The following is a 22,328-nucleotide window of genomic DNA, read 5'->3' as shown; positions in this document are numbered from 1 at the left end:
GTGGTGTCAACATGGCTGGCTGTGCACAATTTAGACAGGCGTTGGGAAGAATCAGTATTTTTATTTTTTTTATTCAGACGTAAAGTATACTTCTTAAGGTCTACTGCAAACAGATAATGCGAGTGACTCACTGTGACGAGTGTTGATGGAACAAACCAAAATCCGCAGTAATCCATTCTTCCATTTTCTATAGTGCGGGTTAGCTAGCTCACTGACTTTGGGCAAGAGGTGGGGCACACGGGACTGGCCGTCAGCCGGTTGTTTGCATGTTTTTTTTAATGTATGACCAATTATCATAAATTATTATTAATTATTCTTATGACATCTGAATTTTCTGGCCTGTAACTTCTCTTTCATCTTCCATACTACTTTGAGCCTCTTTTGTGATTTAGGGCCTTATAAATAAACTTGAATTAGTTTATCATAAGGCCATTTTCTGTATATTGTAATAAATTCTCCAATGAATGTTCACTTCAATGAATGGCACATCTGTCTGGGCTCTTTGTCTGCCACTGAACATATAAATAAATCTTAATCATAGTGCCCATTTGCCAAGTTTGCTACTGTCAAAACGATACACCTGAAGTGAACAACAGGTTGAGCCGAGGTGTGCGAGCCATGGGAACGAGAGCGGAAGGCAGCCAGTTGGACTGGTAGGGTCAGCTTGCAAAACACCTCAAAGGAGGTGAGCATTTACTGTGGTTAACAACTGTTGTGATTTCCAAGTAAGTCACGCTTTTTTAGCTAACACAATGTAGGCTTAAGAAAGCCAGATTTTCCCACTCAGTAACAACTATAACCATTACGTAAGAGTAAAAAAAAAAGTCTCTGTATATTTAGGTGGAGTCGACTGTATTAAATTGTGTGCTTTTGTTTATTTAGACACTTTTCATTGTGCATTTCTGGAGTTTTTAGATGTCTTTAAAGAGCTGAGATTTGTTTGTTTGTATCTCTAAACATGATCTAGTTTTATTTCAAAATGTCATTTTGCTATTAACCACAACATTAGTCAGGTACAGCTTGTTCAGAAAAATAATATCCACACCCAGGTACACTTTGATGGTGCTTAGATTTGCATCATCAGGTTTGAGTGTGACAGATGATAAGTCATTTAGCGAGTGTCCACACCCTACATGATGTGGGCATGACATCAAGTTATATATAGAAAAGCTACTCCTTTTTTTTCTTTCTTTCTTTTTGCACAGTCATTTTCCCAAACATAATAGATAAAGCAGCAACCAATTGCCATTGTCATTTTAACACATTGACTGCACGCTGGACTTGAATTATTGAAGCCTTTTGGTCAAATTTGATTACTTTTATTCGCTTTTACCCCTCCGTATTAACTGCACCTTTAGATTTTGTATTTTAACCAGCACTTTGTGAGGTGACCTCAGTATTCAACTCGTATAGATGAAAGTAGTGATAGTGCTCCAAGTTCTAAAACGTACAGCAGGGGGCGATAAACGTCACAGTGACGCAAGGAAGTCAAAAATAAGAACAAAGAAGAATTTGCAACTGTCATGCAATGCTAACATGACCAAGGTTGATAACATATAAGTGCCAGACATGGTCATTTTGTGAGAAAAATAGCTCTATTCTTTTGGTAAGAAGAACTTTTCTGACTCTTTATTATCGTCGTCCATCCAAACCGTGATGCTTTTGTTAGGATCGCTGCTAAATGTGCAAACCGGCAATAATAATGTTATGCACCGGGGTGATCATTTCTTCACTCCGTTAACGTCAACGCTAATAACCTAGATGATCAGTTATGCAGGAATATGAATAATAAGTAAAAGCAATATTGTTTCATTTACATGGTTAGGATGTTTAAATACCACACCTCTGTTACGTCGTTGTTTGACAACTCACGCGAGATGTTGCTTTTGACTGCGCATTGACATCTTCTCAGGTAGAGATGAGCGTCCACTGCGTCCTGACGTCCGCTGGCCGGAGTTTCTCTCGATCGTGTTCCACCACTGGCTTACTCCGCCGTCTCCGACCTGCTCTCTGCTCCATCACACGGTGAGTGCACTTGACAATTTTAATTCTGTGTTTGTGTTATTTTCCCCTAATGTGCACTTCCGAACTTTGACAGAAAGTTAGTACCTTACTATTATCGTCGGATCTACTTTCCAAATTGCTCATCCGGAACTGTGTAGTGCTCCAATGTTTCCCATCCTATATTGAGCGGACACATTTTAATTGGAAAAAAACAAACAGCACAAGTATATATATACTGAATTGTTGTCTCAATTTGCTCTCTCAAATTTAGTGTGAAATTTGGGCCTGTTTAGTTGCAAATAAGCAAATCCTTTTTTTTATATATCTCAGAGGAAATATGTCTTCCAAACAACAAATGGACCACCTAGAGAGGACAGCAAACAACCAAAGACAAAATGTAAGATGTTACATTTTTATCCATAGGCCTATTATAAAATGCAGATCAAATGCTTAATCTCCGAACTTCCACACAGACGGTGTATCCTGCTCAAGTATGCGGCATCACGAATGAGTCGGAGGCAGTGAAACGTCTCAGGTTAACCGCCCATCCGGACTTTAATTTCAAAGCAGGACAATGGTGAGTAGAGACCTCATGTCCTCATGAAAAAAAACAATATTGCACATGTTTGGATTTCTTTTCAGTGTTGTTCAAATAACAAATTACCTTGGAGGTCTAGAGTAACTATGGTTACCCATTGAGCGTGTTTTTCACAAGGGCTGCAGTACTTTTATTCACCACGGGAGAGCAGTGTTTCACTCGCAATGGCTTGTTTTTTTTTGGAAAAGGTGAACCAATGTCAGCAATAATAATCTATACTTTTATAAAGATACTGTAAAATCTGTTTCTATTCAATATTTAATTTCAATTATGACTGTGGAAATTATTTTATCATATATGAATAATATATATCATATATTATTCAGTGCTGCAGCCGTATTGTCAGATGCCTTCACGTGGCTCTTATAAGAATAATAGCAAATTAACAATTCCTGAATAAACAAGTTCTGGCTTCACGGGGGTTGCGCGTCTGTCAGTCAGCTCTGCCAATGTTAATGAGCAGATCGCGCACAGAGCGCATACTGTAGGTGGGCGGCGGCGACGAGATACGAGAACCCAGCAGCAAGTTCTCCTGCAGCGCTTGATAATGAATGTAAATACATGGAAAGCCTCGAGTTTGCGAGAAAAAAGGGGCTGTTAAGTTGTTCGTCTGCGGGTGTTAGAAGAAGAGCAGGATGAGGTGGTGGGTGGAACATATGTGGTCTATTCATGACGCTGGAGGTTGAGCTGAACAGACGGCCATTGTTCGCTTGGCATCATTGTCTTCTTCTCTGTCGAAGGACGCCACTGTTTTAAGACCGACCGGCTGCATTTAACTGGTTTTGTTTGGCCGCCGCTCCTTTCTGGAACCGTCGTCCTTGCTGAGGTCAAAGGTTGCAATCTCTCCACACAATCCCACTTTGACCTTCAGCTCAGCATGTTTCTACCTTCCAGTTGAGCAATTGTGTAGCCAGTTGAACAGTCAGGTGTTCTCTTGTTCTCCTATTGTGGCGCGGGCCGCCAGGGAAGGACAAGCGGGGGAGCTTATCAAGCTGCAAAGTGAGAATCCGGCTTTGTTTGCAGGGTGGACTTCTTCATCCCCGGAGTGGAGAAGGTGGGAGGTTTCTCCATGTGCTCCAGCCCGGGTCTGCTGCAGAGGGAGGGCGTCGTGGAGCTGGCCGTCAAATTTGCCAATCACCCGCCAGCGCACTGGGTTCACACGGCGGTGAGTGGGCTAATAAGTTTTTCTCTTATCCAAAACAGAATTCTCACCCCCCCCAACCCCCCCACAGTGCACTCTGGGCTCTCAGGTGGCAATGCGCGTGGGCGGCGACTTCTACTTTGACCCCTCACCATCGGATCCCGCCGTTGATCTGCTGCTGGTCGCCGGCGGCGTGGGCATCAACCCGCTGTACTCCATTTTGTCGCACTCGGCCGATTTGCTGCAGCTCAGCCGGGCCTCCGGCGGGCGGGGCCGCAACATCGGCTCGGTCCACCTCTGCTACAGCGCCAAGACCACCGATGAACTGCTCTTCAAGGTGTGTCCCCTTCGATCCTGGAGGCTCATACCAGGATTTTGTTGACATGACACATTCAATGCATGCATACTAACATTTTTTTTATTTTCCATCTTACCTTCTGGTTCCCAAGAATCCGATCCTGCGGGCCTGCAGGGAGTTTCCTGACAAGCTAACGTGCAAATTCCATGTCACCCAGCAGAGCACAGATATCGAGCCACATCTCCAACCTTTTGTCAACAGTAAGTCATTGTGACATTTTCATTTGAATAATATTTCCGCTGACTCAGTTTGACCGCAAACTAGTTAAATTCAGTCAGCAGCTCCTCTGTTGTTCCATTTCGCCTCATGACACAATTCTCAAAAATTCTCAATCCATGAATCGACGAATCCGTTATTATCCTTAAAGTGGTGTAGCTGGAAGACAGTGTACTTTCATGCAAAAACACAATGTTCTTTATTTTCTTGTAACTATAGCCACATTTCTAGAAAAGAAAAAAACAGAACATCAAATGTCCTTGTGACATCAGAACTACACAGTGAATTGTGATAAAGCCAGCCTCTCCTTCTTCAATCATGTTCCCAGGTCAGAGAATCACAGAAGAAGAGTTGAGGATACACGTGGACCCCCAGAGGACTTTGTGTTACCTATGTGGACCTCCTCCCATGATCGAGACCTTTTCCCAAACACTTGTGAACCTTGGCCTGCCACAAGACAGAATTCTTTTTGAGAAGTGGTGGTAGCTGCTCCCAATCCGCCCCCCCCCCCTTTTCTTTTGATGCATTTGTGTGGGAGGAATTAAAAGGCGACAAAATTAATCAGGCGAAGTGGAAGTTCTCGGCCAACCGTCGGAACCTGCACGTTGATTTCATTCTATCTGTGAAGATGTTTTTAAGTCAGGCAGCGGGTCCAAATATTTATTGACTCAAAGCAATTTCCTATGTTTGAACTACACTTTACATGTAAATGCTTTTATTTATTTACATATTGTGTGCTTGAGTGCTCATCTACATTTTCCACCATTTTGGCCGAGCTGTCTTCTGACTTTTCCACACAAGCAAGCAGTATTACATGGCTCAGTGAGAAACCCACAGCGTAACTATAATGGAGCCTTCCAGGTGGCCTCCGATTGGTCCACATCCTTAAACCCCCCCACGGAGACCAACGCGAGCGACTCAGCGGGACCGCCATTGTCGAATCATTTGAGTTGTTCCATGAGGGAAATGTACGCCGTAATGTGACGATTGAATGAAATAAACGACGGGGAAGCTGCGTGAAATGCTTCATTTACTTTTATGTAAATACATGTTCGACACAGCACAAAATAAGAAATAAATAGCACTATACACAATTCCTATTTTACAGAGTCACTTTACCCAAATACACAGCTCCACTTGCACAACATGGTACCGACATTTTTCATCTTTCGCTAAATGTCAAATTTTTAAAACATGGATGCCAGTTGACTCAAAACAAGTAATATAAAGTCTTTTACTTTGGGTCACATGACCATAACGTGTTCTAGTATACAAAGTAGACTAATTTCCATACGACATTCCTAGCGGTGGCGTGTTCTTCAATAGTAGCAAACTAGACAAAAATGTTTTGTCTCCTATTTTCAAAGCACATCAATTAGCGACAGTGAGCCAAAAAAAAAAGCAGCACAACACTAATTCCTATTCAGTCAATTTCGTCACTACCGATTTTGTTTTTGTCAATTAAAATCAGTTTTTTCAGCAGACACCGGAAAAGAGTTGATGTTTGATGCGTTCGTCCGGCTTTACCTCCTCTTTGCCTCCTCGCTGGCACACCTCTGTCCATCTCACCGACTTTTCCCGCTTGGACGTGAGAACACTGTCAATATCCGTCTCCTCCTCTTCCTCGCCCTCGACGGACGCCAGGCTGCCCGAGAGGAAGGAGAGGTCCTTTTCTTCTTCGGCTTCCTCCCGCCATCCTTCCGTGGTCCAGTTCTTCCTACCCTCGACGTGGTCCTCCTTGATGTGTCTCAACTTGCCCATCTCCGTCTCCGAGACGAGGGACCTGTCCTCGCCCTCCTCCAGCATTTCTCCGCATGAGTGTTTTTTTGTCTTGTGGCGACCTCGGAGGTTCAGCATCTGAAATGAAACGGAGGCGTTTGACAGATTTCATCTTTTTTTTTTTTTTTCTTCTTCTGCCTTTCCCTGTAGACACCTGACAAAAAGCAACAAAGCTTCTCGCTGATGATTCTTTCTGCACGCTGTGAAAAATTCACCTATTATTAGACACCGTTTAATTGTATATTCCGTATTTAGTAACACGACTTGATAAAGATGTGACACGCTTAGATTGGTGCTAATGATGGAGCCCGCCACCAACCTTAAAGTCTTTTCTCTTGCGCTGCAAAACAGGCCTCTGAAGGAAGAGGATTTGCTTAGTCGACAAACTCCCATCACTGAGAGAAAGAAAAAAAAAATCTTTTATTCCTTGGAGCTGGAATGTGACGATGCATTCAAAATGATTTCTTTTCTTCAGTGCCTTTTAAAACACGACAGGTAACAAGGCGAAGAGATCAGGCGGCGCGCTTTTGGCTGACAGATTGAAAAAGTGGTTTCATGTTAAGACATTCAGCGCGCCAGTTGGATTCGTTGGATCTCGCCGCAATCGTATTGTGCCCGTTAGCTACCTCTGTCAGCTTTAATCCTTAAGATGGAGGCACAATGAAACATCCGTCGTCCTCATTAGGAAAGTAAAATAAAAACAGAAAAATTGTGTACCTGTTGGTCTTGACAATGGGTGTGGGTAACACACACATGAGTCTCCATCCATAAGGAGCCAGAGATTGCAACAGCGGGACGTAGTCGGCCTTCACCACCACACCCTGAAGTCAGCAAAAAAACAAAAACTCTGCCACGTATTTATCTAAAGACATCCAAAAAAGAATTCAAGTTGAATAAAATACAGAAGCGTCAGTGAAGGGAACTCACATTGATGACCGTCCACTGCTCGACCACGATGGCGTCGTACGAGGCGCTGGTGGTCTCCTCGGTCGAGTTATGGAAGATGAACACGCTGTCTACGGATGAAACCTCGTTATCTGGAGAGAAGAATCAAATTGAGACGGGTGGAGGATCTGGATCTCAAGCCAGCCCGACCGAAATTTACCGTGATCGTCTCTGAGGTGGAAGAAGCCATCAATGAGTTGAGCGCCGTTGGTAAAGTGCTGAGTCATGTGGTCGAGCCAATCACCGTCCACGTCGGTGACAAGCCCCGCCTCCTTTTGAACTCGTAAGGGCACCCTAAGCGAGTAGAACCTCAAAGACGTGTTGAGTTCTCCCGTAGAGTTGTATAAGGCAAACAGTTGAAGTCCTACACATAAGATAAAAAAAATAACTATAATGTGATTAAACAGGAAGTGATGTCACGGGATTACTCACGAGCCTGCGCGGAGAAGTCATCCTTCCCGGTTTGGGAATTTTTCACGCAAATGTGGTTGTTATTCCAAGTCAGGTCTGATTCTTTATGGTCTGGCCGACTTGGACCTTTAAAATGCCTCTCGGAGGATAGTCCGAGTTCCGACGGGCTCCGTTCCTCTTGTCCATTTAGGGTCTGACTTTCGCATACTTGGTCTCTGCGATATGAAGATGGGTTTGCCGCTTCAATTGCTTCATCGGATCCCTTTGGGTTGACTTCTGAAGGTCGAGTGGGCAAGTCTGCCTCTGAGCTCAGTGAAGCCTTGCGATCCCGTCGAGCATGTTCTCCACTTTCATGATTTAGCTCTGGAGAATCAAAGGGGACGTCGCCCGGCTCAGAATCATTACCGCTCGGTTCTGAAGGATCTGTCGGGCTGGATTTAGAGCTGAGGGGGTGTCGGTGGATGGGAGACGGGCTGGAGTGTAAGGAGGATAACTCATCGGGGTCCCAGTTTGTCGTGAAGCAAGGTGCCCCTCCTGGCTGCTGGAGAAAGCCCACAAACATCACGCCTTGCTCTGCTACATCCTGGATCTGGAAGATAAATAACAATCATTTCATCAATAATTTAGCCGCCCAACACACATCCATCGCGTTGGCGTCTTGTCAGTCAAACCATTACGTTCATAATCCAAGGTTGTCTCGCCTTGGAAGAGGCAGCCGATATCTTTCCCCTTCGGCGAGCTGTGTCATTGCCCGTCACAGAATACTTGACGTGAAGGCCACTAGAGATTCTCATTTAAAAGTACCATACCAACTCTCTGTACTTTAACTCGTTCACTGCCAGCTCAGTAAAAAGTGAGGTTTGACGTCTATTCTCGTCAATGGCAGTGAAGGTAAGACACATACTTGTGTAAAAAAAAAAAAAAAAAAGGCAATAAAACCTCCTGTAGGACCATAAAATATATTTCTCAATTATATCACGTTATTTAAAACATCTAAGAAGACATCAAGATAGCAAATAATTCCGGTCTCCATGCAACCACTATTTAGGCGAGCCTCATTTACACACGCACAAAGGCAAGAGATGCTATTCATCTGAATTAGAACCATGCTAATCATGTGCAAAGATCAAATATTCAAATGACAAAAGGACCTCATCTGGGCTCATCCACGTGTGAATGTGTCAGTTGATATTTAGGCTGACAGGCTTGACAGGAGGCAAAACTCGAACGGACTAATAATGAGACATCATTCAGTCAAACCTCTCACGCTTGTTATATACATTTAAAGCGTTTCAAAGTAGCCAACTCCGAGCGAAGCCAGATTGAGAGTGGGAGGGCTGGCGAGCGTGTCGCAAAAAAAAAGAACGATGGCAAAATTGAAGCCGCACACAATCAGCGTGGATGCTTATCAGGCTCCTCTCATCCGATTGGCTATTCATATCACGCCGCTGGAGCCGATCACATTAGACTCTGTCATACGCGTTTTCCATCCAATCACGTTTCCTTTTGTGTGCGCTCTTTGGGCGTTCAGATGCAAATCTATTCAATAGAGCACATTTTCATTTCCCATTGTTGGATTTTGGGGGGGGGGGTTGAATTTAGAAGCAGGGGAGGAAAAGAAAATAATGTTAGCTAGGCGTCTAAAAGGTTAAATCTGACACACAGATGCAACAAGTGGGAATGTTGTGCTGCCAGTGACTTGTTTTGAACTAAACCACATTTCAATAATATTTAGTGGCCTCCATCACACACATCCATTCGTATTGGTCCATAAAAAGTGCCAGCTTTGTGATGCTGCCAAAGCTGCCTGTGGTAGCAAGATTGGACAACACTGATTTCTTTGATTCCACCCACAAAGAGGAACATTATTCTCCAAAAACATTTCTTGGGAAAATGTTCAACTCACTCTCTTGACGTAGTTCTGGATCACCTCCGGGTCAGCCGCCTGATGACCGGCCGCGCACACGTCCGTCTCCAGACGATGCTTCCACCATCTTTTCTCGTGGCAACTGCAAATGGAGATATTCCAAACATCACTCAGGAAATTCTATGAAGCAGAAAATGCCGTCATGCTGTTTTAACATTAGCCTCAACGGCCGGCCTCCTCTCGGGATGGTTTCCTTTTCATTATCACCCGGCGGCGTCATTACCCACTTCCATTACACTTTGAACGCTTTAGAGGCTGTGGCAGACGTTTTGCTCGTGTTCGTGGGAGCTCACTCAACTGGAATGATCACAGCCAAAAACCATCATCTTCTGTTTTGGGAGGAAGTGGTTGATTTTTTTTCCTCATCACTCTCACAATCGAGAAAGAGGGGGGAAAAAGATTGCGCTGTTGCAAGATGGGATCATGAAAAAAAAAAGTCAAAAATCATAATAAAAAAGGAGTATTGAAATATGTCTCTTCATATTTGGAATGAGGTCAGAGAGAAGGACGCGTAATATTATGTGCTCCCGGCTAGATTTGAAACAGTTGATCTGTCGCTTTTTTTCCCACTCGCGTCCATTTTTTTTTTTTTTATGAAAGGGGCCAGCGGTGATGTAGAGAAAAAAGAAATGGATGGAAGGGGGACATAAGATAGAGCAGGGGGTGTTCATCAAAGAGTGAAGAGATGGTTTCATGCTTTCAGTGGCTCTTTGGTGAAGGCTGATGATGCAATCAGCCGTCTCCACAGAGACGGGGGCCGGCCACTAACCGGATCGGTGGGGGTGGTGCGGCACACGCCCGACACCTGTTTGCCTATTCCTTTATAATTAGATGTGCATTTTTTAAAAAACACCCACGTCTTGAATGAATTGCCTTAAAAAAAGAAATTCCTTTAGCTTCAATTTATTAGGGAAGGACAATTTAGTGATACCTTGGGGTTTCTCGCACCAGCACGGCCCGATGGAGCTGCCGCTGGATGCGGGCGTGATGCGGCCCGCAAGGGTGCACAAACGGGTGGACGGAAACCAGGACGAAACCTTGCGCGTAAAGCTCCCGGACCTGGACGGGAAGTTCTCGGACTGAAGACAGGCAAAGCACCGACGACACCGGGCACCTCTGGAGGACAAACGGAAATGGATTTAGTCTCATTTGCATTGGTGTGGAGAAGAGAAAATAACCGGAATAAATTAAAAGAGACGCACAGAAGGGGGGGGGAGAAGAAAATGTGAGCCATCTCATTTTCAATTTGTTCTCCATCATCTGGTGTGCTCACACGTAGCCAGATGCACACAAGCATGCACACATATGAGAATGGACACACACAGGGGCAGCTCATCCTTGCATTTTTCTTTTTTTGTGAACTCACCACATGTCCACACACAACAAAAGGTAGAACGTCAAGGGTTACGTCACATCAACATAAAAAAACAACACACACAAATTGCTCCTCCAACAGGAAGAGGGGAAAAAAAAAAAAAAGCCCATCTTGGCAGAAATATTTGGAAGCGAGAAAGGCTTTCATCCACCAAACACATAAATGGCTGTCTCCAGAACAGCATGGTAATGATTATATTAGCAGCTGGAGAGCATGTTGGTTGGCGCTGGTGGTAACAAAGCTCCATGTCATTAGTCACCATTAGCTCCACCAAGGCTCACCCGCCCTCAGGATGAAACTTCTCAATCGGGGCACACAAAAGTTATCTGGGTGCAGCCATTAACACTCGCCATAAATGCCGCCATCTGCCGCTGAGGGAATTCAACGCCAAAAAATGGGACAACCATGTGACATCTAGTACCAGTGATGAGTACAAATGTGTTTGCACAGGAATGTGTACCTAATATTTTGACCAGCTCCAATATATGACCTATATTTGAAGGGCATGCAGCTCTAAAAATCCTATATGAATAAATATTGTTCATGACTATAAAGTACGTATCGTGGTATAGCACCCAGAGAGAGGAAGCATTAAAGCCTGCCAGGTGACGAATGAGGATTAGGGCTCACAGGCGCCCTCAAGGCTTATCCTTTCCTTGCTGGAGGTTGACTTTTTATTCAGATTGCCCTCTAATGACTTGCAGAGGTTTGAGGCGGGGATCTGCGCCAAAACGGTGGCTATAAAACAATCAACTTCCTGCAGCCAGGAGCTCCCTACAGCTCTGGGAATGCAGCCGCAGGGCCTACAAAGGTTGTTGGTCAGCATCTGTGGAGAGGGATCCACTTAAGTGGGAATGTGAAGGAGAGGAGAGGAGAGAAAAAAAAATAGCTTGGAGCTTAAAGCCGTCGTGGACCAAGCGTGTGTTGGTTTTGAATTTTCATTGGCATTCCTTCGATTTGAAAATTGGAATCACCGGTGAGCAGCAGAAACCTTGTAGATATAACCACAGGCGGAGCTAGAGGGGGGTTCGCGAGGGCACTACCCACCCCAGTTTTTTTTCTTCATATTTTCATCCGTCCCCATCTAATTAATTTAAATCAGCATATTTGGAAGAATATCACTCACTAGACATTTTTAAATGTAATTAATTTGTATTATTTTGCTCCAGATTGCCATTAATTATCATGGTGCGCATTATTGTGTAGTGAAAACATATAAATATTTAAAACCATCACACGCAGAAATTTAGCTGCAAATTCTCCACATGTTGTAGTTTTAATGAGCCGAGGGCAGCGCCAAGTCATCAGCAGCTTCAATCCCGCCGCACGGCACCATACCGAGTTCCTCGCACATCCTCCACTCTAACACCTCTTAAATAGATTTTTTTTTTTTTTTCCCCCCGTCCACCATCTTGACCAACTAACACTTTGTCTCTTCTCCATTAAAGGGCTCCTTGGTCTCTCATTCTGACTGCATTGTGTTCCTTGCCGCTGCTTCACCATGCAGTCACTGTCTGTACTCGGGACCTTCATACAGTCAAGATGACATTTCAAGGCGAGATGATGTCATAGGGTGCAGCTGTTGGATGATAAAAGCGTAATAAGGCATTTGATTTGCGCTTTATGGCAACACGTCTGACCCGGAGGGCAAATATGTGAATGCCGGCCGGCCGGCCGGGCGGACGAGTGACCACATTCAGTCAAGCGTGACCTAGTCGCAGTGAACAAAATTCGGATACCCCTCAGGGTATACAAATTAGATTGTGACCTCTATTTTCAAGGAAGGGGCGGAGCCACAAAATATGTCTTCGTGCTTTTTCTCACTGAATCCAAAAGATGGACCCAAGTTTGGCGTGACATCGTGCAACACCTCAGCGCACTCTAAAAGAGTATCAAATGTTTGTTTTTTTGGTTCCATAAGGAGCACCAGGTCAAAAGAAGACAGAAAAGAGAAGAATTCCATTAAGTAAGTAAACTGCTGTGGTCACAAAATGTTTTCTTAATTTTTAAAGGTCACAAAATGACAAAATAATCCCGAGCTACAAAGTTGGCTTTATATTGCTAACTTTATATTATGTTTAACCTTTTGGGTTTTTATTAGCAATATTTTAAGAGTGACAGTAAACTCGAATTGGCTTCAGGCAAATCTGCAGCCAGCTCTCTCTGGTGGGCGGGGCCTCCCTAAAAAGCGTCAATGTGCGAATGAAATAGCCTCAAGCGAAATATGGAAATATTTTAACTTCTCCTCCTATTTTGGTCCATTTTGCATCCTTTCCTTTCTAACTTAAGCAGACAGCTCTCTGATCCAAAGACTGAGCGGAAAATACTTCTCTCTGAGAGTCCCACTTTAGTTTCATAAACAAACACTCAGAGGGGGAAGCGGCTGTGATATTTGTTTTTCATTACTGGCCAAGAGTCATTAAGTCACGCTGGCAGGCAAATGTTATTATTAATGGCAACTCAATTGAATTAGAGTGTGGACTTGACCGTGGTCCCCCCACACAATGTCATAGACGGACATGAGGATGCCTATATCGACCCCCTCACACACACACACACATAAATACAAATAAATCCCTTTCCTGGGAATGGGGCCTCTCAATCTCCACAAACAATCAAATAATCCTGCAGGAATCCTTCACTCCTCTTGCTCTCTGTATTGCAAATGGAAAGAGAGTGGAAGCACACACACAGACACACACAGACACACACGCTCATTTCACAATAGCCATGTGAGTAGAGCCATCTTAAGATGGCATCAGTGAGTTTACCATATAAATGACCTACCTGTCTGCTTGAAGATAACAGTAGCTCTGTTCTTAAAAGAGACCAAAAAAAATATGTTTCATGTGCTTCGGGATGGAACGCTTTCACCCATAGAATGTTTGTCCAGGTGGGGTCGAATCTTTTGACTCATCTTCATGATCATTGTATATTTTTTCCCCTTCATTCCTTTTTGGGCAAGTTATTAGATCAAATTGATTTTTGCTATTACGAGGATTCTATCAAAGATGTTTGTTGTTGCAAAAGCTAAGTTCACCGCTGCCGTCTGTTCCAGTGTCGCATCGGCGAGTCAGCCGCGGAGGATTTCCGTGAGCTTCTTGCACCTGTTGGGACTTGTCGCTTCAGATTGTACATGGCGCTCGCTTGCCATGAGGCCACGGCAGCCGTTTTTTTCCTTCTATCTGCTTTTTAACGCTTGCCGTTTTGTTTTGCGTCAACAGTCGAGAGCATTTGTATATTTAGAAACCGCCTGCCTCTGGAGGATTGCCGTCAAAAGTTTCGTCAAGATGCTGCGAGCGCACGCCCACACGAGCGGACTAATATTCATCGACTGATCGGTATGGTTGTGCGAGGAAAAGGGCACGTCTCACACATACACACTCTTGCATCCACTTATTTTTGCCTTCAGGACTTTCACGGTATGAAAACAATCATTCCGCAGAGTTGCTGACCTAAACATTTCATTTCTCTGGTGAAAGATAGAAAAGCAACTTTGGAAGTTGTTCCAAATCACAATGGCGGAAAAACAGCTAGCTTTGGAATTCTGTTATGGCGGGGGCGTATTTGAAAAAAAAAAAAAGGCTTTGGTTGAGGACCAAATGGCAATTACAAGGACTGGGTTTCCCCCCAGATGAAGCGGAACTGTGACAAATACGGAAACCTCATCCAGTTGTGACATTTCATCAGTGTTGCCAGAACCGAGCCACAAACCCACTTTTGTGTCCTAATCCTAAATTGAGGAACCCTGAAGGAAAAAAGAACTCTAAGCTTTTATTTACCTTCTTTCCCCAACAGAAAATCCAGGAAGTGGTACGTATAGGCCACGCCCACCTTGGTCTCCACCTGAGGCCTTCTTAGCGTGGAGTAGATGTTACCGGGGCTTTGCGTCTCTTCGGCTTTGCGCAATTTCGGGAGCCTACACCCCATATCTCTGCGGAGAGAAGACAAGATGATGAGAACACCCCCAAAAAAAGCATTGATAGAGTTTCTAAATATAAAAACGCATTCACACTACATTTTAAGCTCCTGCTGTGGGAAATAACGTGTTTCTTTCTCTCACGCTCCCCCCCCCCCCCCCTCCCTTCCCACACAGTGTAATGCAATAATAGTGAAATATGAAACTGTCAGCCATTACCTGCTTGCCAGGCTGCGATACGGCCGTCTCCTAATCAAACGTAGCTGATTGGGAGCGACATGTTTGATCAGAAGGAATTAAAGCAGAAATGAGAGTGATTTCCTGCCCTGTCAAGCACGGCGGCGGCGGCGGCGGCGGCGACACCAGACAGAGAGGAGAAGGATCCAGAAGAGCTAAGATGGCAAGCGCTTTTGTAGCGCTGCTCGATTTATATGTTGATCCACAAGGTCAGCATTCCATCACAAAGAGATTTTCTCAAGAGCGCGCCGGCCCAACAGGCAATTAAAATGACAATTTATAGCGGTCAAAAAATTCCCCTTTTGACGCTTTACAACAAGCAATATGGATCCAAAGCTCAGGGTTATATAGCATGGAAAACAGATTTTTATAGACAAATAACATTGGACGGAAGGCCAAATAGATATATCGGACAGAAATCGTCAAGCAAATCAGATGTGACAGGCTCCGATTCGATTTAATATGCCACCCGCCACGCTTTACAGGCCGACCCGCATCTCAAGGAGAAAGGCAACATTAAGTCGGGTAACAATCCTAACCCATGACATAAAGCTTGGTGTGTAGAAAAAATTGGGGAAAAAAAATGCATTGCAGCTATTTGGACGAGACATTATTCCACTCATTAAAGCATGCTCGTAAAAAAAGGTATACTCAATGGATATAAAAAGTCTACACACCCTATGAAGGCCAGGGGTTTTTATGCTATTGAAAATGAGACCAACATCATCTTTACAGTCAGCACACATCTGCTACCCTTTAGCACTGGCGGAGATACAGGGGGGGCTGCGGGGGCATAGCCCCCCTATTTTCAGATTTCTCGCTGGATTATTATTATTTTTTTACATAACTTTAAATGTGATGGAACCACATTTCACTTTGGTTTAATTCATGGAACGTTCCATAATCACATGTATGGAACTTTATTATTTATTGCTATATTACAAAATCATGGCACTTGATGAAAGGCTTGTAGACTTTTAATATCTACTGTTTAGGCCTAAGGGACAGTAAGACCTTCTTTGGTGACCTAAAGACTATCAGAAGCACTGACCTACATTTGCAACAAACAAGCTAATATGTCCATCCATCCATTTTCTGAACCGCTTAGTCCCCACGGGGGTCGCGGGAGTGCTGGAGCCTATCCCAGCCGTCATCGGGCAGTAGGCGGGGGACACCCTGAACCGGTTGCCAGCCGATCGCAGGGCACACAGAGACAAACAACCATTTGCACTCGCACTCACACCTAGGGACAATTTGGAGTCTCCAACCGGCCTACTAAGCTAATATGTGTTCCGTGTAATTGCTCCAATTCGTTCCAAACAGTCTTCGTTTGAATTTCTCTTGGCTGCACTGCTTTTATTACATGTGGCTATTTTGCTGTGCATTTTCTTGTTGCCATATCAATCTAATCTTCAGAATCAGTCGTAAACTCAAATTATATAAGCGATGGGAAGGCATTTCTAATGTGACCAATTTTGTTTTTTGTGGTGCCTTGTATGGTACATTAGTGTCTTTGATTGATTGATCTGCTACTGTATGTCACAAATTGAATAGAGAGCCTTTTCCATCCAATTGAAACAAAAAGCAATTAATCAACTAATGGATTGTTAATTTTTTGCCATAATTGATCGGTGCAATTTGCTCAAATGCACATAATCGATGGTGGGGCAAAATAATTGATTGCTTGCCTGCTTGTATGGCTTTTCTGCAGCTACCTCACCCATTTCAAATTTAATTGAAGATTAACTGTCCACACTGATAAGCGTGAATGGTAATTTGTTGCCGTTGCAATCCATTGCATGTTATGCTGCTTGCTGGGAACCACCCCAAAAATATATTTTGTCACCTTCTACAGAATCGAAACACTTTGCTCATCTATCCATCCACCCTTCTGTCCACTGAGTCCATCTGTCCGGTGGCTCGTAAGAGTTCCCGCCGCAGACGTGATCTCCCGCTGAGCCCATTTAGAGGCGTGATCTACAAGAATGTTTCCGGCCAGCCGCCGTGATGCCTGAGTTATGACTTGTTTCGAATCTTGCCAAACATTCTCACTCCAAGCCTGAGCGCACCGTGCAGGCATGGAGTCGGGTCAAGCTCATGGTTGAAGGACGGCAAACGAAGATGGCTGTATTTGTGGAGGAACACCAAGATTTTTTCTTCCCCCCACAAACACTTTTTCTTTCTCCACGTTGACTTCAAACAAAATCTTACCACTTTCACGCAAGCAGCAAAAAAAGGCCTTGACAGCAAAAAATAAAAACAGCTATTAAACATGAAGCGACGGGAGGCAGATAAAAAGCCAAGCGAAAGGGGAGAACGCAAAATAGGAGGAAGGCAGACGGGAGTACAGCAAAGGGCTTCTCATTTGAGAATCTCATGTAACAGAGTCTTGGAAATGACAGAGGATTTGCGTGAGAGCGTAATCCGTCTGCTCTGCTATACCTCTTGAAGACACACACTCGAGGAAGGGGAAAGGGGGGGGTCGTGTTTGGAGTGGCGCAACAGACGTCCACCAGGGAGTGAGAGTCTGACCGAGCTTGAAGAACATTCACAGTAAACAGCTCGAGTCATCCAGTCAACCTGATCGCTCACCTTCAAAAGCTCATTCCTGGACTTTTTTTTTTTCTTCAATTGCCGAGCAGCCAACTATGGCGACATCATTATTTTGCAGTTAAGGGATGGCAATTTGCAGATTTTTTTTTAGACTTGAGCTGAAAATTAGGCTTTTTTCTTTTTGAATGGGAGACATGAATCATACTGTGAATTTGCTTTGGTTTTGCTGTGTGGACATTAGGTGGCCGTTTCTGCACTTAGTGCTCTCTTCCTTTTTTTTTTTTTTTTTTATCATTTAGCAAGTATCATCCAATGAGGGCCCTGCTGACTCACAGTATCCATTAGAGGGAGAAATAGTGACTAAAGGTAAAAAGACAGGCAGGCGGCATGCCAAATTGCCCCTCCAGCAATATTTAAGTGTTTTTATGAGGCTGGAAAAACAAATGTCAGACATAAAAGTCTGTCTTGTCAAATGCAAGCTTTTTTTTTTTTTTTTACATTTAATTTGACCAGATTAAGAATCAAGATGTTTTGTTTACAACGATGACCTGGCTGAGCAGTCAAGCAACATTGGAGCATATCAAAAATACATTTCAAACCCAAACTAGGAGCTTTCGGAATCATCGTTTTGTTCAGTGCCTAAGAAGAACACACCTGCTCACACTGCCCTGAGCATCTGACAGTTCCTAGCCGAGAAGAACAACCTTTTATTCCGTCTCTTCCCTAAGCTCGAAGGTGCCATCAAAGGTTCCCGTTTGGAAGAATCGGGCCAAATCGAGATGATTGAAGGTGTGGTGGAAAATGCTGTGAAAGTGTGTGAGACCCCAGGGGGATTATTTCCAAGGGGGAAGCTTGAAATATGTTTTTTGCGACATCACTTCTAATACACCTTCTACGTCTTGGTAAACATACAGCATCTGGAGAAACGTGCTACCCAGTGCACCACCGAGCCGCCTCATCTGGAGACATTTTAAATATAAATATCTATATGATTGTGTGTGTCACAGCAAGCAGCATTGGCTCCACTGGCTTTTCTTTTGTTTACTCTCATATTGGTCACTTAGAAAAGACACCGTGCAATGGATTTCTGTTTGATTTAAAAAATCTGGAACAAAGTTTGAAATGAAACAAGATTCCAGCAGGGTTTGCAGTGTTCCTTTTTAACTCTCTGCAGGCTCCCAATATATAAAGCAGCAAAAATAATGATGTTAATAATGAGATAACACCATTTTGTCGCACACTTGGCACGTTCGTGACGTCATTGACACCATTCATATAGACTCCGAACACTTTCTGACAGCTATGCGAAACTTCTCGTGAAATGTCACGCAACCATCACTCGCTTGGTTTAAAGTGGCATCGAAAGGGGTGCAGAAACTCACCGAGCTTGGTGCTCGTCAGTGGGAGCCCAATGTGGAAGCCGTCTCGATCTGCACGGTTGAAAGGGGGATGAGGCAAGCGCGTGGATCCGGTGCACTCGAAAGCTTCCTTGATGTGGCGTGGAGCTCTTGGGCGTTCTGCTCCCTCACTCACTTGCAAGACTTTTTTTCCAACGAGAACGCCCCCATCAGGTAGCATTTATACTGCATGTTTTGATGCCATTAAGGCTCCAGGTACCCCCACCCACCCCAACCCTTTTAAAAAAATGTGAATTCATATTTCATAAGCAGCAATCCAGAGTTATTTATAATTTAAATGTGTCTGACTGGAGGCAGGTGGGTGGCGGCCAAAGGGTGGTCGCAGCACCCAGGGGAGCCCCAGTCACACCAGTAGACAGCGACAACAACCCACTAAAAGAAAGATGATGGAAGCTGTTGCTAGGGAAGAAAAGCCAGAGTGGAAAGTGGAAAACAAGCCACAAACTCCCAAGACACTCCAATTGAACGTGAATTTTTTTTCATTTTATTTAGCCAAACACACAGAAGACCAAAAACACGAACAATGCATTTGAGACAGTGCACAATACCTGAATGGTCTTAAAACATTTTTACAACCGACACCATGACAGAACAATCCAGACAAACGCAATAATAATAATGAAAAAAAAATTCACCAGATGTGCAACACAAATGAGGCGATGCTGGTTTTGAACCTTACCAAGTGTAAAAAGAAATAAATGAAATGACTTGCATGTGGAAGAATTCCTAAACATAAAGAATCTGGTGAGTCATGGATGAGTTTACATTTTGTTTTTAAATGACATTAAAGTCAATGTGGGTGTGAAAATTAAATGTATTTTTCTTTTATGTCTGCTATCAAGCTATTCTTACCACATCATTTTCTTTTTTGCACAGTGCCACTGCCTGAAAAAAAACCCCAACAAAATTTTACAAAATAAAATAAACAATACAACATAAAATATATAAAAAGGTACAAAATTTGAGCTTAAAAGTGTTTTCTTTTTTTAGTTGGGTAATCACTTAACAACCTGGTACGGTGAGAGTGCTCCGCTCTTCCTCGTGACCCTTTTCTGAGTGATTGTTACACGTTAAAAGCGTTTTGAGGTTGGTGGTCTCGACAAGTTGTGGGTGGGTCAAAGTGATGGGACAAGAAAATAAATTAAAATTGGCCTCAGCCAAGCAGATGGCAGAAAGAAAATGCAAAAGGTTGCTGTGGTAGTCAGGTGATTTCCAAGTGTCGTTTTCTCCATTTCCAGAAGTCGTGTAGCCTTTGAAGAGAAGAGGGTGGCTTATTGTCTTCACAGGCAATCGATTGGCATGTGAAAATCTGAAGCGGGGTGTTACCTGGTGTGCGGTCAGAAGCTGTGAGAACTACAGCACAGTCAGCATGGTCTGAATACCACAGTCCATCATGTTCTATAAAAGAACAGAACCCAATTTAATAGGTGTCACATTCAAGTCCGGAGGGTATTAACAACAAAAAAGCAGCAATTGACTGCCCCCTAGTGGCACAAACTCACGTGATCGCTGGGCCGTGCTCGCTGATCAGCTGTCCAGTAAGGTGGAATGTACTGTGTAAAAAAGAAAAGAAAACTAACAATTAAGTACAAAGGGACAGCTCGCAGAGCAAACTAATCAATTGTACCTGGTAGACGTACGGACTCTGAGCATTCATTGGCATCTGTGGGACGGCATAGTTTCCAAATTGGGGGTAGGTGTATGTCTGCAAACATAAGAGTGGCTCTTCAAAAATAGCGCTTAACACCAGCTGATATTTGACATCATTGTTATTGTCGTGAGTGCTTGAACTTGCCTGATAGTAACGACCATCATCAAATGGTGGAGGGTGGGACACGCACACGCCATTTGGTGGGCAACAAGAGCAGTGGACATACTGGGTGGGTCCCATCCAAGGGTCAAGAGAACGCAACCGCGCCGGTCTTGCCCCTGGGGGTCACAGGAAGTAAAAGTGAGAAGACGTCGATAACTGCGTGAAGACGGTGTGCTGAGAATACGCACGACAAGTCCTCTGCTTGACGATTGCCGGCCCCAGCTTGAGTGACTTCCCTTTCCAAACGATATGTTGCTATACAAACAAAACATGTTTGCAACAACACTCAAAAAAGGTTGGTTTTAATACATCTTGTATACTTACATCGATAATTGCCTTGATGTCGACATCCTCATGAAAGTAAACAAACCCATAGCTGGAAGAAGGAAACCAACAAATTAAAGACGAACGTACAATATTTAAAGCACGATAATAACATTTTATTCATGGGGATGATATCCGTTCCTGCTGTGGCCTCTCATCCGTTCCTGCTGTGGCCTCTCGAGGGCAGTGTGGTGCCATGCATACTTAAATATAACAGAATACCCTTTGCTGAGCCCTCCACGGAAGGTGATGATTTTCACATCCTTTACTGCACCAAAAGTAGCAAAGAAGTCCCTCATTTCATCTATCTTGACCTAAAGATTGGGAGGGAATTCCAAGTGGCAAAAATCTTTATTACATGATGTACTCAACCACATCTTAACATTTGCATTCAATGGCTTATGCTATTTGTAGTCAAGCTCACGCATCCTAACCCTCGGATCGATGCCGCCGACAAAGATGGTGTTGGGAGTCACCCGACCCTCGGGCAGAACGTAGCCGTTGGACAGCTGGGAGAAAAGGGAATAGTAGTTGCTGCTTCTTGGCATCTGGGTAGCCTACAAATAATAAGAATGAGATGAATAAAATAGGTTAAATAAGTTACGCCCAACTGGCTCATGAGTCAAAGCCTAAAGATCTATTTTCCTTTTCAAAACTATACTGTTGTGCATCATTACATGGCTCTGTGACTATTAAACAAGGCATAAAGCACAGTTAAGTCAAATTGCTGGGCTCAAAACATATGGATGAATAATTGAGGCCTTAGTTCTTGAAATAGATCTCCTCTGATAGTGATGCTTGCTCTTTGATTTTTGATCATGATGAATATGATGATAAAGACTTGTTTGAGCTAAGATCTACACACGGGTTCCATGAAATTGTTTGCAAAGTTATGACATACACAGACGTAAGCAAGTACGGGGGTTCTCAGGTTCTATTTAAAGTAAGAAAGGATTGCACCGTGCAAACGACTTTTACTTGACCCCTAAAAGAACAACATGGCGGCGAAGCAACGTGGAAACGTCGCTTCCAGAAGTGCGCCGAAAAACTTACAAAAAGAATGAAACGCGTGCAAAGAATAAAAACGTCAAACGCGTGCTAATATGTGCACAATTGCTAAAATGTTACAGGTACATTGAGCACTAATTTAATAATGACACCATTTTTTTTTTCCACCAAGTTAGCATGGCCGCTTGAGTAATGTAAATTGATGCTAATTAGCAAGGCACTCGCCGGGACAAGTTCAAGTGATTTCGCACTTACATTGTTCTGATTACATCCGTACAATCACGTAGAACATATTGCTTAAA

The 22,328-nt window shown here is 43.7% G+C and overlaps 3 protein-coding genes across 3 annotated transcripts; 1 reads left to right on the top strand and 2 right to left on the bottom strand.

Moving 5' to 3' along the window:
- The first annotated feature begins 1,461 nt into the window (after window positions 1-1,461).
- Window positions 1,462-5,332, top strand: oxnad1 (oxidoreductase NAD-binding domain containing 1). Its single transcript, XM_037264339.1, has 8 exons — window positions 1,462-1,606; window positions 1,913-2,025; window positions 2,335-2,401; window positions 2,478-2,581; window positions 3,626-3,767; window positions 3,835-4,080; window positions 4,193-4,301; window positions 4,646-5,332. Exons 2-8 carry the CDS (start codon window positions 1,919-1,921, stop codon window positions 4,801-4,803), a joined length of 933 nt encoding a protein of 310 aa, XP_037120234.1. The 5' UTR covers window positions 1,462-1,606; window positions 1,913-1,918; the 3' UTR covers window positions 4,804-5,332.
- Window positions 4,844-18,986, bottom strand: rftn1a (raftlin, lipid raft linker 1a). Its single transcript, XM_037264340.1, is given in 10 exon segments — window positions 4,844-6,174; window positions 6,416-6,491; window positions 6,814-6,917; window positions 7,024-7,133; window positions 7,202-7,405; window positions 7,474-8,041; window positions 9,359-9,461; window positions 10,311-10,495; window positions 14,520-14,688; window positions 18,846-18,986. Coding segments are annotated over 9 exon segments (1,896 nt in total). The 5' UTR covers window positions 14,685-14,688; window positions 18,846-18,986; the 3' UTR covers window positions 4,844-5,793.
- An 884-nt stretch (window positions 18,987-19,870) lies between these two features.
- On the bottom strand, window positions 19,871-21,568 carry dazl (deleted in azoospermia-like). Its single transcript, XM_037264315.1, has 9 exons — window positions 21,453-21,568; window positions 21,241-21,332; window positions 21,019-21,070; window positions 20,883-20,949; window positions 20,677-20,810; window positions 20,509-20,586; window positions 20,384-20,434; window positions 20,208-20,279; window positions 19,871-20,131 (listed from the first exon to the last, which is right to left on the bottom strand). Exons 1-8 carry the CDS (start codon window positions 21,564-21,566, stop codon window positions 20,235-20,237), a joined length of 633 nt encoding a protein of 210 aa, XP_037120210.1. The 5' UTR covers window positions 21,567-21,568; the 3' UTR covers window positions 19,871-20,131; window positions 20,208-20,234.
- Window positions 21,569-22,328: the final 760 nt, after the last annotated feature.

Source organism: Syngnathus acus, chromosome 11 (assembly GCF_901709675.1).
Source record: "Syngnathus acus chromosome 11, fSynAcu1.2, whole genome shotgun sequence".
Taxonomy (NCBI): domain Eukaryota; kingdom Metazoa; phylum Chordata; class Actinopteri; order Syngnathiformes; family Syngnathidae; genus Syngnathus; species Syngnathus acus.
The sequence above is the reverse complement of the archived record's forward strand: the minus strand, read 5'-3'. Positions and strand labels throughout refer to the sequence as shown.